Genomic DNA, 17505 nt, shown 5'->3' with positions numbered 1-17505 from the left:
TCTGACTACTATAAACAGTATTCAGAAGCCAGCAAACTATAAACAATACTCAGAAACAAACACTTAAGAAAATGTACTCAAAAACGAGTACACAATAAACAGTAATCAGAAACCAGCACACAGTAAATAGTACGCAGAAACCAGCACATAATAAACATTCAGAAACCAGCATATAATACAAAGTACTCAGAAACAAACACAATTAATAGTACTTAGTAACCAACAAACAATAAATAGTACTAAAAAAAACCAAACAGCACACAATAAACAGTATTCAGAAACCAGCAGACAATAACAAGCCCGCATAACCAGCACAAAAGCTCAAAAGCTGGTACACATGTTTCCCACGATTAGAGGAAGTTGCTTGTAATTCCTGAACGTCAAAGGTCATAACTTTAATGGTTAGTTATGAAGGAAATAAGTATGAATGAGACAGTCGGGGATTGTCAGACTTATATATACATGTCCCCATGGTATTAGTGTCAATTCCATTTTGAAAAGTAATATTTTCGCTTCCTAAGTTATACTTTATTAAAGTAGTAAATCCATTCTTGAGATTTAAAAATGTCTTCTAAAAGGTAACATCTTATCAATGTTATTCGACATTAGAGAAAATGCAGAAAGAATGTTGCCAGAGCCATTTTGTCCGGTAAATGATTTTGGGTGTTAAACATTTCTTTCATTATTCTGTACTTTTGCACATTGCTCTTATTTGTCTTTCAGCAAAGCGGTCAATCTTCAACTTATGGATTCAAAATGTAACTGTCTGTCCGTAAACTTATCAATTTTGGACTTCATATTCATAAAGAAACATTGGTTCAGTTTTAACCAAAATTGCCTCAAAGCATTCATGAAGGAAATAAGTTTGTTAAAATAAAGATCCATTCCCATAAGATGGTGTTTAGAAGATTCTTTCATAGAGATCTGCTTAACAATGACCACGTGTACAGTAGGGTTTCAACGTTTAACATGTTATGTTTAGAAAAAGCCTTCAGATATTTGGAATTTGATTGTCTTGTCAGTATATGAACGATTTTGAGTCATTAAAATAAGAATATATTTAGTCGTATTCAAATGTTCTTTACATACCGACTTTGACTACGGATTATTCCGTTAACTACTGGTTAAGATATAGGGCCCAGGCGAGTGTGACCGGTCGACAGGGGACACTTACTCCTCCATGATACTTCTGGTATGTCCAGGGGTCCGTGTTTGCCCAACTCTATTTTGTATTCCTTATAGGAATTATGTTATTGATCACTTTACATTATCTTTTACCTTTTCATACTCTCGGTCAAGACTGGCGCGCGGAATCACCTGTTGCCAAAATCATCGTGAAACCAACGGTCCAAAAGTTAGTGCGAAACCAATTGTGATGACAACAAAGTCATTATAACAACCATAACACACGAGCTACATATAACCAATACATACAAGGAAACTCAACGTTGACAAACCAAAGTTATTGCGTCTACCACCCAGTCTAGTCATCAGTGCTGCTTGAGTCCACATTAAGAGTGAAGCCGCATATGTTACAGCCCAAATCGTCGCCCCATCCCAAATTGTCGCCGGCGATGATTTGGGATGACATTTCACCCCAAATCGTCGCCCGGCATCCCCAATCGTCGCCCCGGCGACGATTTGGGACAAGATTGCACTATCATTAGGGGCGACGATTTGGGATGTAACTATAGTACACTCCAAATCATCGCCAGTCCTAAATAGTCGCACGCCAATATTTTATTGACGTTTTTAGGATAGATTACACAGAAGTTATTCTATTGTACTCCCTCTTATATGGGTTTGTTTGTCTGTCCGCACTCATATATCTGGTGTTTGTCGACCGGGCTGAAATGTTTGCATGTACTGTAGATTACAAATCACCCTCTGACATGACTCCCCCAAAATGAGAATTCTGAATCGAGAGCTTAAAGCACCGCGAGAATTGCACAATTTTCAGCAACTCTGCAGTATCTCTGGTGTTTGTGAACCGATATGTGGGTTTCGTGTGTTCTTGGCATGTGCTTCCCGTAACATGAAATATCTTGATCGCGAGCTTTATGCGCCGCGAGCTGTAATCATAGCGAACTATTTTCGACTATGACTCTGGTGTTGGTGAAATGATTGAGCTGAAATTTTGTATGTAGGTTATATGGGACTAAGCACATAGATTTCATCTATTTGTTTGTTTGCTTGTTTGTTCATTTACTTATTTAAAGAGAGAGAGAGAGAGAGAGAGAGAGAGAGAGAGAGAGAGCAACGAGTTAAACATACAAATATAGCGGTCAGCCGGGTTCGATCGCCGGGGGCCAGATAGCTCAGTTGGTAGAGCACCCGACTAGAGATTCAGGGAGCCCGGGTTCTAATCCTAGTCTGGTGTCCGTTGCATTTTCTCCTTTCCTGTTACATTTGGTGCCGTGACCAGCCCCTGGAACTGACAGGTGGAAATGCCTGCCAGGATATTAAAACCCTGGGTTGATTGTCTTCAAGTGGGAAGACATTTAAGGAGGAAGGAATGTAGGGGTCAGCCGGGTTCGACCGCCGGTAGCCAGATAGCTCAGTTGATAGAGCACCTGACTGGAGATTCAGGGGGCCCGGGTTCGAGTCCCGGTCTGGTCCGTTGTATTTTCGCCTTTCCTCGAGAATTTTTCACTCACATGTTTTAACGACGTAGGTCTGTCGCGGCCGGGATTCGAACCCCGGCCTTCCGCATGCGGGGCGAACGCTCTAACCTCTCGGTCACCGTGGTAGATTTCGTTTCGTTTCGTTTCGCACTTTACAGGTACCCGCTAGGGTGGGGCCACAATAGGGGATCAAAGTTTACATTTAGATGTATAGGGAAAACTTTGAACAATCTTCTCAAGAACCACTGGGTCAGAAAAGTGGTAATTTACATGAAAGCTTCCTTACATAGAATAGATTCAAGATTGTTCAAACCATGGTCCCCGGGGGTTAGGATGGGGGTAACAATAGGGGATCAAAGTTTAATATGCTGATATATTTGGGAAAAATCATTACAACTCTCTTGAACTACATGTATTTAAGCTAGGGCTTTTATATTTTGTATATACATTCTTTACAGAAAGACCTTTCATGTGATTCCATGGTGTGTGATCTTATGACATTGACCTGGAAGTTTGAGTTACTTTTAATAAAATTCTGACCTATACAATATGTCCTGAACTATTTAAGATTGATCTTTCAATCTAATATACATTTGTTATGGCAAGACCTTTAATTTCATACCATGTCCTTTGATCTTGTGACATTGAACTCTTAGTTTGGCCTACTTTTAGAAAACATAACCTATTAGGTATATTCGGAACTATTTAGGTAGGGCTTTCATATTCTGTGTATAGATTCATATGGCAAGACCTTGTGACACAATGGTGTTTGAACTTTTGAACCTTGGAGTTTGACCTATTTTTGACCAAAAAAAACCCCTTAACTATTCAAGGTAGGGCTTTCATATTTTGTATATATACCTTGTTATACTTTGTTTGACCTAGTGACATTGAAAAACGGCAGGGCTAAGATGGCTCAGGTGAGCGATGTAGCCCATTGGCCTCGTGTTTGACAGCGTACATTTCCAGTTATTTTTTACATTACTATTACATTTTACAAAACTATATTTAAAATTCAAAGTAAAATATATTGGGTTATACATTCTTTACAGAAAGACCTTTCATGTGATTTCATGGTGTGTGATCTTATGACATTGACCTGGAAGTTTCAAAGTAGTATCGAGTGTTAAGGATGTAAGCTTGAACAAGTGAAGGTAAGCGAGCTTTGACAGTCGCAACCGCTGTAAGCTCATATCTTGATCAGGCAACCAGGGTAATCAGGGCCGTAACTGCCGATGAGGCAGACGAGGCAACTGCCTCGTCTGATTTTTTGGCAAAAAAGAAAATAAAATTATATAAATGTTATATTATAGGATATATGTTTAAAATGAAGACAAGCACCTTTGTCTTTGACACCATATTACGATTCTTTACATAGTACAAATGAAACACAAACATGATAAATTGGGATTTAAAAAGTGTCATTTTCAGTCGTAAAGTCAATCGGCGGCCCCCAATCCCCTGCCTCCCCTGATTTAGAACCCTACTTACGGCCCTGGTAATCCGTAGTCAAAAGTAGTATATAAAGAACGTCCTCATAATTGGCATACACTGTCAGGCAGCATTTGACCCTATGAATTGAACCCGTGTAGAGGAGGATAAACACTTGCTACCCCCCCCCCCCCCCTTCCGACCCTTTACGATTTAAGATTGTGAAGTTTGAGTTTTGATTAAAACTCCTGGTGTGTGTGTGTGTGTGTGATTCTGTCATATTGGGGACCTGCTACAGATACGCAAGTCTTAAAATGGGGGCCTCAAAAAGTTTGGGGACTTGACTTAGGTCCCCAATCTTTTTTATCGTTCAAAACAAATAAATAACATGTCTACTATCTAGAAAAATAAAAATAATAACGTGTCCCACTTTCGGGGTTTCATCAAACACATGATTACACAGATACTGTGTGGATTGAAGTTGCCATCTTCGTTTACGCACCTCTGACGATACACACATGTAATATGCGCATGTGCATGTGTAAAGAGAACGGAAGTATAAATGTTTTGAGGCGGGAGTCAACAAACATGACAAAAAGAAGACGCAGAAAGGCTGGGCAGGGCATTCTGGATTCTTTCAATAAGGATTCTTTCTATATCAAAGAAACGCTGGAAAAGGGTATGTTTTGTTACTTGTTTGATGAAATAAGATGTGAAGAATCTTATATCTTATCTTAAAGTGCAAGTGGAGGGGGGGGGGGGGGGGTCCATTGACGATTGCTGCATATTAGAAATTCAATTGAAATGAAATGACAGACATATTGGTTAATATTTATTCCTTCAAATAGTACACAATGTATACTACGCTGCCCGGGTAGGTTAAGGATTCCCTTATAGAATATCACAGTGCACTTTATACCTTTACTTCTCCGAACTACCAATATTTGACGTCATAATGGAAAATGACGTCAAGCCACTGCAAACTTGAGCTGTTATGACGGGGAGAGTGTCAAAAACTTTAGACCTTATTTCAAACTGCCTATAAGATGCCAGAACGCTATTGCAAAATTCACGTGTCTGAATTGTATTTTAATACCTTATATGTGCGAATATTTTAAAATAATTTGTTTCATTACCCTTGATTGAAATTCAGCGTGTTTAAACTGCTTTCGAAAAATATACTTTTGAAATATACTCTGATTTATACGAGGATTCATTTGAGATCTTTTACGGAAATCGTAAGATGGGTTTGTTCTCTATCCGAATCTTGCTTGGGTAAATGTGTGATGGCTTTGCTTGAATACAGATTACCCTCAAATGTGTAGGTAAGTGTGTCGGTAAGTTGAACTCTTCATGAAATACGTGTATTTTGTACGCAAGTAATACTACCATTTTTCCCAAGCACATTTCAGGTACACAAGGATACGGTGAGTTCATTTATCAAACAAAAAGTTAAAAATAATTGTTAAATTTGCTGCGCTATTTTAAAGCGATTTATGTGAAACACTTCAAACAATTATAAATGACCGTCAGGTGATCAACGAAGACATGCGATATCATAATAACCGAGAGAACCTTCTATATAAATTATCTGTACTTAAGCATATAAATTACAAGTGAAAACCAAAAACCGACCTCGCAATCCAATGTATGTTTTGAACTTATTTCAAACTCCGGGAAGTGTATTCATTTCACAATATTTTAGAATTCAACTAATAAACGATATGAATGTGCACACATATGTGTCATAGCAACATGAGATTTTGTAAGTTTTATAATAAATGAATTTGGTCCCCGTTAATTGGAGATACGGGAAAATAGTACACGTAATGTAGGTTTTTGAAGCCAAACTTGAGATCGGAGTCTATCCCCCCTTTTCTTCTCCGATTCATCTACCTATTACTATATAAAGTCCTTCCTCTCACTTATTGTTACGCATGCTTAAAATAGAACATGTCATACTGACTTGTGTCTAAAATTTGTAGACCTTATTCAGGACCTTAGAAAGCAATTTCAGTGAGGGGGGGGGGGTCTTTTCCTGGGGGAAGGGGGGGGGGGGCACTACCAAACAAAAGGACAAGATAGGATCAGACCTCTCTTTGCTCTTTGTTTGTGGTGTTCCTAAGAATGATGTAATAATTCATCATTAGAAACCTGTTGCCATCCCTGTTATGAAATGAATATTGATTTTAAGTTATGGGATATCATATACAAAGGTCACATAAGGTCACAAAATATTATGCCAATATCCGATTTAAAAAAAAATAATTCATTTTTATGCCGCAAATTTTCATTAATTTTCAGCACATTGTGTTTCAGAAAACACAGAGCTCTAAAATAAGAAAATCCAAAAGGGATTACTTAATAAAACATCAACGTACTTCATTGTTACTCAATTGATAACGCACTTGTTTTCTATTGTTTAAGACTAAACTAATTGTAATAAATGTGTTCAGGTTGTTTATACTAGGGATGCTAGTGCTGCAGCAATGCATTCAATGATTTAAAAAGTGATCAAATCACTGATATGAATTATAAATAATATAGCTACAACCATTTGTTTTTCTTTTTTTCCTTTTATTCTACACAATTCCTAAGATTAATAAATGAATAATATCTCATTGTGGTCTCACTAGCCTAAAGCTGTGTGTTAATATTAATTGTCTGCCATTTCATAACATTGTATTCTTTGATTATTAACAAAACGCTAATATTTTAACAAACTCTCTCAAACCGGAAAAAATTCCAAGTTCTGACATATATAATTTTTTTTCTCATAATTATTCTTGGGACCACACGGTCAGGATGATTATGATAAGCTGCATGATGCATATTAGATGGTAACATACATTTATTAATGTTAGATTATACTTTATAATATTATATTAAAAATGCTCTAGATTAACTATTTTCAAACTAATGTTAAAAGAATACTTCATAAGTCCTAAAAAATTAAATTTTCTCTGGATTTCTTTTTGTGTGGTGGTATCTAACGTAGATCCAAGTTCCTGTGTAAACCACTGTAAACAGCTGATTGAAGTAAGGCACATTATGGGTGTTGAAAATGCGCATCGAGTGTTTGATTTCTTGTCATTTTGCAGTGCTGTAATCTTGTTTATACTCTCTTACATCCGTGCAATTTCTTGTCAATCGCCATAGATGTGTTAGACCATGATAATTTTTTTTTATAGATTCTCATCCCCGCCCGCCTCGATTTTCCCCCTATTATTGTAAAATTTCTGATTTTCTTCGTCTTGATTCTGGTCGGGATCGGTATTCACCTCCCCATTCAACTTTCAGTTTAATACCCGCGTATTTTCCTTGACAGCTGACAGGCTAGACAGCTAGGTGATGGTACGGGTAATTTCTTGTGATAAATTGGTGAAGTTATGTAGTAAGAGATATTTACATTTAAATGGACTTCTACTACGACTTTTATTCGGGCATAATAGATAAGTCTGCACCCATTGATGAGGTCAGCAAAAATCTGTACAATGGAGGAAATAAAAATTATAAAATAATCATTTAAGACAAAGCAGTATAAATCTTATATCATGTGAATGAAGGCATATTTTAAAATTCACAGATTAGGTCATGTCTATGTTAGTGTCCATTTTCAGTAATAAGATGCAATTAATGCTGTGCCCATATTACACCATATTGTATACATGTATAAATATATTATGAATAACAAATATAAGAATATTTTTCAATGAAAACAATTAATCAGGCATACATGAAATACATTGTCCTGGTACAATAAGATAAGAATTTAGGCCCTTGAGGGCATGCAAGAAGATAGATGGAACATTCTATCGTTAAAATGATATTGTCCTACGGACCCAGTTTATCAAAAGAAATCGTTTCCATGTATTGACAATGTAGCAAGATAAACACGGGCGTTACTCAAACTCAGTGAATTCACTATGAACAATCCCGAGAGTTCTTAATGTCAGCATGGTGTGTAAATTCGAAGGGAGAAAAACGTTGAGAAAATGAGCTGAATTTTTGTCTTTATCTGGATTACTTTTAGGGTAAAATTCATTATTTAGCTATCCCATATTTACACAGTGTTTTAGTTTGTGTTTTTATACTGTTAGATATTCGAATCCACTTCGTGTGACTTTACCAATTACATTGTTTACATTAAAACCCTTGTGATGTCACAATTGTTGATATGAAAATGATATAAACATAACATGAGCTTTATTCACTGTAAAAAACATGAACATATAATAATAGCAAGCGTAGCAAGTCGCAACGTGCCGCTTGCAAAGCAAAGTAATTTACATTTCATAAAATACAATGTAATTGTTTAACTTAAACAAGTTCAAGTAAACACAATTTAAGTCAAATTTAACTAAATTTTGGGGTAGTGTCTTATGTGTGTTTGTAATCACATTATATGATAATTGCTTGCCTCCATGAATGCAATTAAAAAAACAAAATGTACAGGAAAACAAATCAATCTCTCACCAGAGGGCGTTATGCTACGCTCCACAACACCTCTGTTATCGTCTAATTTACAAGAATTTTGTAAAACAGAACGTCTTTGAAAATAAAATAAATCTGCATCATTTTCATAAATAAAACATACATTTATGAGTTAAAAACACATTGGTAGGTATCGAAACGCTGTATTACGTTAGTGCAACCTTCATATTTATGGAATTATTTTGTCTTGTCAAATGTATTATTTCACTTTCACTTAGTAACTATGGACTCTACATTAAAAAAAACTAGCGAGATTATAATGATGAAAATCTGACATTGCACAAAGAACAGAAACGTGCCTTCTGTTGGAGTCAAAGACGTCATTTTGTCCGTGCGAGATCATATGGTTAGCCGAACTATTTATCAGACGATAACAGAGGTGAAAGTGAAGCTTGCGTAGTGCGCCCTCTGGTGAGAGAATGGAAAACAAATATGGGAATTGGGGACAGTGGGACCCAAATTAGCAGATGATACATACATTTATGAATTAACATTTAAAGGAGAAGGTTTTTTAGTAAGAATTTTTTGCTGGTTATTATTTATATTGCACAATTTCATTAAAGAGTTTGGGTCCCTAATGTTTAAGTTAAACTATTACATTGTATTTTATTAAATGTAAATTACTTTGAATTTACACAGGTTAAAAACTTTTACCACCTCTTTCCATAAATTACTTTTAATTTAAGGTAAGGTTTGCAACAACAGGGAAATAACTCTGGATATACCTCAGTGCACTTCGCGTTTTATGGCGTCATAATGAAAAATGCGTCACGTCATAGTTGAATCGAGGGAAAATGTCATAATATTTACTTGTTATATGATCTGCTAACGTTGTCAAACTTGTGTCAAGCGGCGTATGTGTAACCCTCTATGACAATAATAATAATGTTTCTCAAATGATCATTTATGAATTATTTTCCTTGATATTATAAAAGTCTACAATTTATATATATACATATGTAGTATGCACTACGGTTGATTTGAACCATTAAAATTATGTTGTAACCATGTAATCTCTGCGAATCTTGCTCAGTAGGGAAAGCAGGATTTAATTTGATGCTGTTATAATCGATCATTGTTTGTGAATAGTATCCTCAAAGACAAGGTTCGACATTAACGAAGCTAGGAATTTTTATGACATTTACATGCATTTCTTAAAATAAATCTGACAATGCTCTCTAATTACATATGCAATTGCACTATATATATTTCAATGCTATGACATCTACTTGTGCTGATAGATCAATTTATCGCATGAACTTTGAAATGCAGAAAACGCGACTGATCTGATCATATAAAAATAAGAAAAGGGTGTTCTCTAGTACATCTTAAAATAGTCTTAATTTTTTCTGAGGAATATCTGCATAACGTCGACATAAAACAGATTTTATTAGTGCCATTTTTACTAACTTTACGTTACCCCCCCCCCCCCCCCCCCCTTTAGATCCACCATTGACCGGGCTCTATACTTTATATTGTCGCAAAGGTTACAGGTGTAAACAAATATCAAGCAATGGAACAAGGGGATGGATATTATTTCAAAGATGTAGAGTATAAGACAGGTTCGGGCTAATGTAACGCAGAAAAATAAGCCCATCTGGTCAAAAAACGGTACACGGGCGATTTTTTTTAAAAAGTCAATTTTTAAAAGATAAATTCCTACTGAACATACTGATATGCAAGTGACTTTATTCGCCACTTATCAAAATGTCGCAAACCTAATTACCTTAAGCAGGTCAAAAACTTGAACTTTTACATCCTAATTTATGTCTATTTGATATCAACTTCACAAGTTTCATGTCCAATAAACTAATCCTATTGGTCTCCTACTGAGGTGAAATTCATAAGGTAGCAGTGTGCGAAACTAACTTTAAAGTCCTATAGACTTTCGGTCCATAGTCATTTTATTTCCTATAGACCACAACAAATTCCTATAGAGTGAAATTTATCATGCAATATTCATTGTTATTTAAAAGTAAATAATAGACACACATTCGGTTTGGTAATCTGTTCATAGTTTAATTATATTCTTTTTCAATTTCATGCAGGTCAAGCTTTTCAATTAGAATTTCGTTTTCTTTTTCATATTGTTCCAGCTCAGTTTCACTGCCTGATTCTTCATCTAAGTCACATTTACGTTTCATTTTCTCATGATTTTCTGCGACTTTAGCCTTGCTGAAACTTGTTGTACTGACCGCTTTCCGTTTGACTTAAGTGCGTGCACCTTCCATATATTTTTAAAACTGTTCAAAAAGGACATTCCGAATTTGCACAAAAAATGGCGTACATTGAAGTAAATATCATATTGACCCCCCCCCCCCCCCCCCCCCCCCTGTTGAAAATGGAATAATCTGATTCGAAGGATTTGTAATTACATTGTGGAACATTTTATTACAGCTAAGGGGTGAACAGAAACATCAGCATACTACATATAAACTGGTCCCACTACTCATATATGTTTAATAAGCAGCGGGGAACCAGTTTTTTACTCAGAATTCCTATAGACAAGTCGGTCTATAGCTATTTTGATCGTTATAGACCGACTCGATTTTCTATAGACATTGTCTATCGGTCCATGGTTAATTTCGCACACTGAGGTAATCAAGCAATATTATGTATACAAGTAGGGTTTCCTCATAGAATTAAAGTTCTTCTAGTGAAAAAAATTGCATACAAGTTATATGTAGGTAGCTGGTGTTTGGAATGCAACACCTTGATCATCAGCTTATGAACCATACGTACGATACAAAAGCTAATGATCCTTAGAATTATTGAAATTTATCTTTAAAAAAAACAACAAGAAAAGTCTTATTTTTATTGTACAGTATTAAAAAAGATTTTCAAAATTTTATATGAAATATTGATGATTACATAGGAATGTCAGACTATACAGTCTAAAACTGTTGATCTCATCACAAGTTTGCTACGTTCGGTTACTCAGGACAAAGACAGGTTTGAATACCATATTTTTATTTGTAGTATTTGTGCAAAATAATCTGCAAGATTTTTTCCAAGTTGCATCCTGTTTTCAAGTCATTTCAAATACAAATGTATTTATAATTTACATGTAGTTCATACAACATGTACAAGTGAATTTGTAGCTCCAGAAATCTTGCCTTTATAATGTTATTTAGCAGCATCAGCATTTTCCAGTGATAAAATCATAGTCATGCAAGCTAGGCTGAATTTTATGGTGCTAATTTTTTTTCATTAAGGGTTGATGCTTCAGAGGAAGACGGTTCGTTTGGACGCCTGTTAAGCGATGATCATCTTCATCCAAATTGTAAGCCAAAAGTCATTGAGATAGATGAGAAACCAGTTATTTGCTTTTACTCTCTAAAACCAATACCTCCAGATACAGAACTGTTGTATGATTATGGGCCTGGTAACATGTATCCTTGGAGAAGAAAGGTAATGAAGCCATATTTGCATGCTTTTTTTTTGTGTGTGTATGTGTGATTTGAGGTGGATGAATATACACATGTAAATATTCAATCTAATTTCAGCTCATTTGCAATGCTATATTTCATGTTAGCTGAATCAAAAATAAGATATCGATTGCATGACTCTTTGATCTGTAGATGTCCAAAAGAAGTGCAAAAAATACAAATCCATGGAAAGGTCTTATTTTTGTGCATTATGTTCTTGTTTTGTTGAAACTTATCACCAGAATTTTTTATTGAACTTAACACTCAGAGAAAAGCAAATTTATAATTTATCTATCTTCAATATGCTAACTTAAGACTATGGTTACAACCCAAGAACAACAGTTTTGAAGCAATTTACTGAATTTCATCTTCGAGATCATCTTTCTCTAACTTATATGAAACTTGAATGAATACATAAGCTCAGAAGTTGTGAAATGGTCAATGTACAGTGTTTATACATACAGCAAATTCGCTGGACCTATAACGAAAAGTGTATATATTTGTTTATGGTTACCCAAACAAACCCTAACTTAATAGCTTTCTTTAGAATATATTTTATGCTGGTATGAAATTTTCACTGTTTCACTACTGCTGCAAATCACTTCTTTTTCTTTAGAACTTTATTTTATGTAATGACTTGAGACTGTCTGCTTACATGTATTTTTAATGTTAAGGATTATTTTCAACAATATACAGATTTCTATAAAAATTTTGTCTTGCTAATAAATACCATATGACTTTCTTGCAAAAATAAGGTATCAAAAAAAGTTGGTGCTCTACAGTGTGTCAGAACTGTTGGTTAGATGGACAATCTATTGTTTACTACCTTGTGTTAAACAAAAAGTGGGTTTCACATAGTTTTTCTACTTCAGACTAAAAATAGATTGGGAATTTCCCGTACTAAGAAAGGAGAAAATGTATGTCTGGACCAGGTATCGAACTGAGACTCCTGCATCACTAGTGCAGGTGCTCTACCAACTGACCTATTCAGGCAAATATCCATGGTCCAAACCATTACATTCCAAAGTGATGTAATTGGTTCATTCTTGTCATCCAATGAAATACCTCATTTCTTGCTACGTTAGGTTATGACTTTAGCATATGTAAACAAACTTGCTGAAATGGCAAATTTTGCTAACTCAAATGGGAAAAATACATGCAAATTAAGTTTTTAATAACTCTATCATGGACTAATATAGTGTTTAGAATGCTTGAATTAATCTTTATAAATTATGTAATAGAATGCAGATTGCAAATTATTCTATTTTATATCAAATGGTGGATCGGTCTAACTACACAAAAGTACCCTGAAATTAGTGTTCAGTGTAGAGAGGGTCGTTAAACATGTTAAAGCAAAGTTATTTTCATTCCGTTTCGTTGTAAACCATGTTGACAACTTAACAATATAAATTACATCTATGAGAGCAAAATGGTCAGTCCTTAGTATTTTGCTATAGGAATGTTTTATTGTACATGTATTTATTCACCCTGTGGAAGTTTGATATGTATACTTTCTATACTTACAGTGTTTTAATGTAGAATTATGACCACAGCATTTCTTTTATCTTGGCAGTAACTGTAAGAATTAATATCATTTTTCATTACTAATGCCATAAAATCAGGATCCAAGGCCTATGATAATTGTGCAAAACTTAAAACAAAAAGGTGGAGGCTCATACCTCACATTACAAAGGTTTTGACCTATGAACATGTGTGTATATCATAAAATGGCTCTTTCTATTCTGGTTTAAATATTTGTGTTTTTAAAATCAAGTTTCATTTTTTTCCAGAGGAAGTAAGGGATATTGATGCCAGTACTTGTGTTTCTTGTGTGGATGATGAGGATCAGAGTGAGAAGGAAATAGATGACAGTCAAGACAACCAGAATTTCCAAACTGTGACTCCAGGTACTATATACACACTGCATGAAACAATGTTGAGCATCAAGTTTCTTTACTTGGTATTGTAAGCATAAGCCCAACATGGACTACATGCATTGAAATGTGTAGTTCTCAAGACTTGAAATGGAGTTTATGAATGGCAATCAGGATGATTATACTCGAGAATAGAGCAAGGTTTAGTTCAGGACACAATTTATTTGCATTGAGTGAACTTTGCCAGTATGAAAGACATTGTACTTCACACGAAAGTCTTCTGAATGGAGATGGGGGAGCTGAGATTAAATTCCTAGTAGAACAAAGTATATAACTTTGTGCATAGTTAACCACTCAAGTACACAGACCATTCAATTAATGAAAGTATTTATTACCAGTACACATAAATATGTAAACAATCACTCTCCTAAATCGCATTCATATGATAAAATTCACTTCACTCTTCTCAAAATATTTAGCCAGTCATGATGTACCACTTTCTGAGCAATTTGCATTATCTATACACATACCATACTACCAACCAAAATTATAATCTGAAAACTTGATTTTAGGGAAGAGGGAGGCAGTATCTGATAGCGGATGCTCCAGAGAAATGGACGAGTCTTCATCCAAGCGACAGAAGTTACAGAAAAAGCCATGGACTTCATCTGAAATGAACTCCATTCACAAACATTTTTCACACTTTATTACCATTTTGAAGGTACCTGGGAAAAATGATGTAACAAATGTTTTGAAAAAAGATAAAAACCTTTCAAAAAGAACTTGGAGAAATGTAAGAGACCAAGTCTACAATCTAATTAAAAAACAGAGAAAATGTTGATTTCGATACTGCTTTGATTGTTCACTACAATTGATGGTATCTCTATGAAAAATGATATTTTTGTTTACAGTTCTTACAATTTACATAAATTGTACATAACAGAATTTGTTGAATCATTATCAAAATAGATTTTGACAAATTTCAGCTTTTTAGTGAGCCTTTCTGATCAAAATTTGTCTGTTGTCTGTCGTTTTTGTGACCGGAAGGTCGGATGTTCGAATCCTTGCTGCGACTTGACCTGAGTCAATAAGAAATAGGTAGCAACTGTTCCATGGCCAAGCGCTGAGCACATTGAAATAAAAGTTTCAGGTCTTTCAGATGAGACCTTAAAAACTGAGGTTCCGTGTCATGGCAGGTGTTGGCATGATAAAGATCCCTCACTGCTCGATGGCCCTAAGTTCCGAGTAAAGGTCTAAATTTGAAGCCCTTCACTGGTATATGGTGAGGTCTCTATATGACTGAAAAATCTCAAACGGGATGTAAAACAACATACAATCAATCAATCATTGTCAACTTTTTACAATATCATCTTCTTCTCCAGAACCACTGGGCCAGTTTCAACCAAACTTGGCACAAATTAGGAATTCAAGTTTGTGCATATGAAGGGCCACACCGTCTTTCAAGGGAAAATAATTAAGAAAAAGTAAAATTGGGTGTTGTCATTCAAAAATCTTCTTCTCAAGAACCTTTGGGTCAGTAAAGATGAAACTTAAATGAAAGCTTTCTGACAAAGTGTAAATTCAATTTATTCAAATCATGACCCCCGGGGTACTGGTGGAGCCATTATGGGCATACATAGGAAAAATCTTTAAAATCTTCTTCTTAAGAACAGCAGAGTCATGATCAGTCACATTTATATGGAAGCATCGTCAGGTAGTGTAGATTCAAGTTTGTTCAAATCATGAACCCTGGGAGTATGGTGGGGCCATTATGAACAATCAATACCTAGGAATACAAAGGAAAAATCCTTAAAATCTATTTCTCAAGAACAGCATAGCTATGATAATTCATTTTATATGGAGGTATCCTCAGGTAGTGTAGAATCAAGTTTGGTCCAATTGTGGTTCTGAGGTAGGGTGGGACAACTATGGGCGGTCAAATTTTTACACAGGAATACATAGCAAAATTCTTTAAAACTATTTTCCCCATGAATAAAAAAGTAATGATTAGTCATATTTATATAGAAGCATCCTATGGTAAGCATAGATTCAAGATTGCTCTAGTCATGAATCCCCCCCCCCCCCTACCTCCTGGGCTACAATGGGTAATCAAATAAAAGTTTTTCATAGGAATGTGTAGGGGAAAAAATCTGATTAAAAACAAGAATGGTCATAGTTACTCAGGTGAGCATTGTGGCCCATGGGCACATTGTTAACATTGTTTAATCAAAATGCAGAGAATATGTTAATTTGCATATTACAGGTACATGTAATATTGATCAGTTGGTCATGTGATATAATTTTATATCTGAAATGAAATGATGACAATTGTATGAATGATGATGAGTTTAAAGTCAGATTCTTTAACACATGTATTTTCAAGAAAAAATTTGTCTGGAGGTATTTTGGAAATTTACTTTTTATAGTATTGTAATAAATGTTTGTTTTCATGCTATGTTGAAGGTCAAGTATCTATGAACACAACTGACTTGAATGAACATCAGAAGTATTAGATAATGTATTTACAACTGAAACTGTAATAGAATTTTATCAATTGAATTTGTGAAATTAATTTGATAATAAATTTTGATTTTTTACCTAAATTTAAACATTTTGTTGCTTAGTAGATCAGACAACATTTAAATCATAGGATTTAAACATGATACCCATAGACCATTTTACGTAAACTGTTTGTATTGACTGAATGGTTCAGTACTTTTTTGTCAGTCAATAATTTAATACCTCAGTATGTGAGCAGGTCCAGGAGAATGGTGTCTGGTGTGAATAAGGGACATGCAGTCAATTTGTAGCTCATGGATCTAAAGGAGGAATAAATATGATATACGGTCTGTATTTGAGTCATAGTTAGCACTGTCCCAGGGTGAAGTTTTTGCAGCAGATCTATCACTATGTAAATACATACTTTGCATAGAAGGAACTCGCATGATTGAACAGTGCTTCACAAGCCTTGCATGACGTGTGTAGCAAACATTGAAGGTGTTGTAGGAAGTTTTACTATGATTTGATTTTACATGAAAAAATTCCAAAGTATCACATACTTTTCTTAAAGTAAATAAGGTGCAATTAAGTTTGATTAAGTCTCCAATTTTAATTAATAACTATACCCTTGTATGAGATCCTCATGTTACTGTACTTTTATCAAGTACATGTACTGTAATATTTCCTAAATTGAATATAAGTTTATTATTTTCAAGTACCCAAATTTTTCAGTGTAAATAAGGTCCGCGGTTTCTGTTTAAACCATATTATTTGATGTAAGTCCCCAAACTTGTACCCTGTGTATAAGGTCCTCAGTTTCTAATAACTTTCTATATAAACCCTTCTCTTGTGTGTAAGTCCCCAAACTTTTACCGTGTGTATAAGGTCCTCAGTTTCTAAATATACCCTTATCTTGTGTAAGTCCTCAATTTCTATTTATACCCTTATCTTGTGTAAGTCCTCAAACTTTTACCGTGTGTATAAGGTCCTCAGTTTCTCTACCCTTGTATAGGTCCCCAAACGTTTACTTTGTGTATGAAGTCCTCATTTTATGTAGGCACCCTTAGCATGTGTAAGTCCCCAAACTTTTACCATGTGTATAAGGTCCTCAGTTTCTACATATACCCTTATCTTGTGTAAGTCCTCAATTTCTAT

General features: G+C 35.0%; 1 protein-coding gene and 1 non-coding gene across 9 annotated transcripts; both read left to right on the top strand.

Annotated features, from left to right (window-relative positions):
• Window positions 1–2546: 2546 nt before the first annotated feature.
• Trnas-gga (transfer RNA serine (anticodon GGA)) lies at window positions 2547–2619 on the top strand. Its single transcript has one exon. It is a non-coding gene; the product is annotated as a tRNA-Ser (tRNA).
• Window positions 2620–5262: 2643 nt separating this feature from the next.
• On the top strand, window positions 5263–16460 carry LOC125658100 (uncharacterized). 8 transcript variants are annotated; one of them, XR_007363599.2, is made up of 4 exons: window positions 5263–5380; window positions 11765–11832; window positions 13768–13884; window positions 14424–16460. XR_007363599.2 is itself a non-coding variant. In XM_056149669.1 (3 exons), exons 1-3 carry the CDS (start codon window positions 12131–12133, stop codon window positions 14690–14692), a joined length of 426 nt encoding a protein of 141 aa, XP_056005644.1. In that variant the 5' UTR covers window positions 11995–12130; the 3' UTR covers window positions 14693–16460. The 8 variants fall into 8 exon arrangements, 1 of the variants encoding a protein (XP_056005644.1); XR_008798658.1 differs by having other exon boundaries at window positions 11765–11960; XR_007363598.2 differs by lacking the exon at window positions 5263–5380 and adding an exon at window positions 6448–7409.
• The last annotated feature ends 1045 nt before the right edge of the window (window positions 16461–17505 follow it).

The sequence above is a fragment of the Ostrea edulis genome, chromosome 9 (assembly GCF_947568905.1).
Source record: "Ostrea edulis chromosome 9, xbOstEdul1.1, whole genome shotgun sequence".
In the NCBI taxonomy this organism is placed as follows: Eukaryota; Metazoa; Mollusca; class Bivalvia; order Ostreida; family Ostreidae; genus Ostrea; species Ostrea edulis.
Note: the sequence above shows the minus strand (reverse complement) of the source record. Positions and strands in the feature narration are given on the sequence as shown.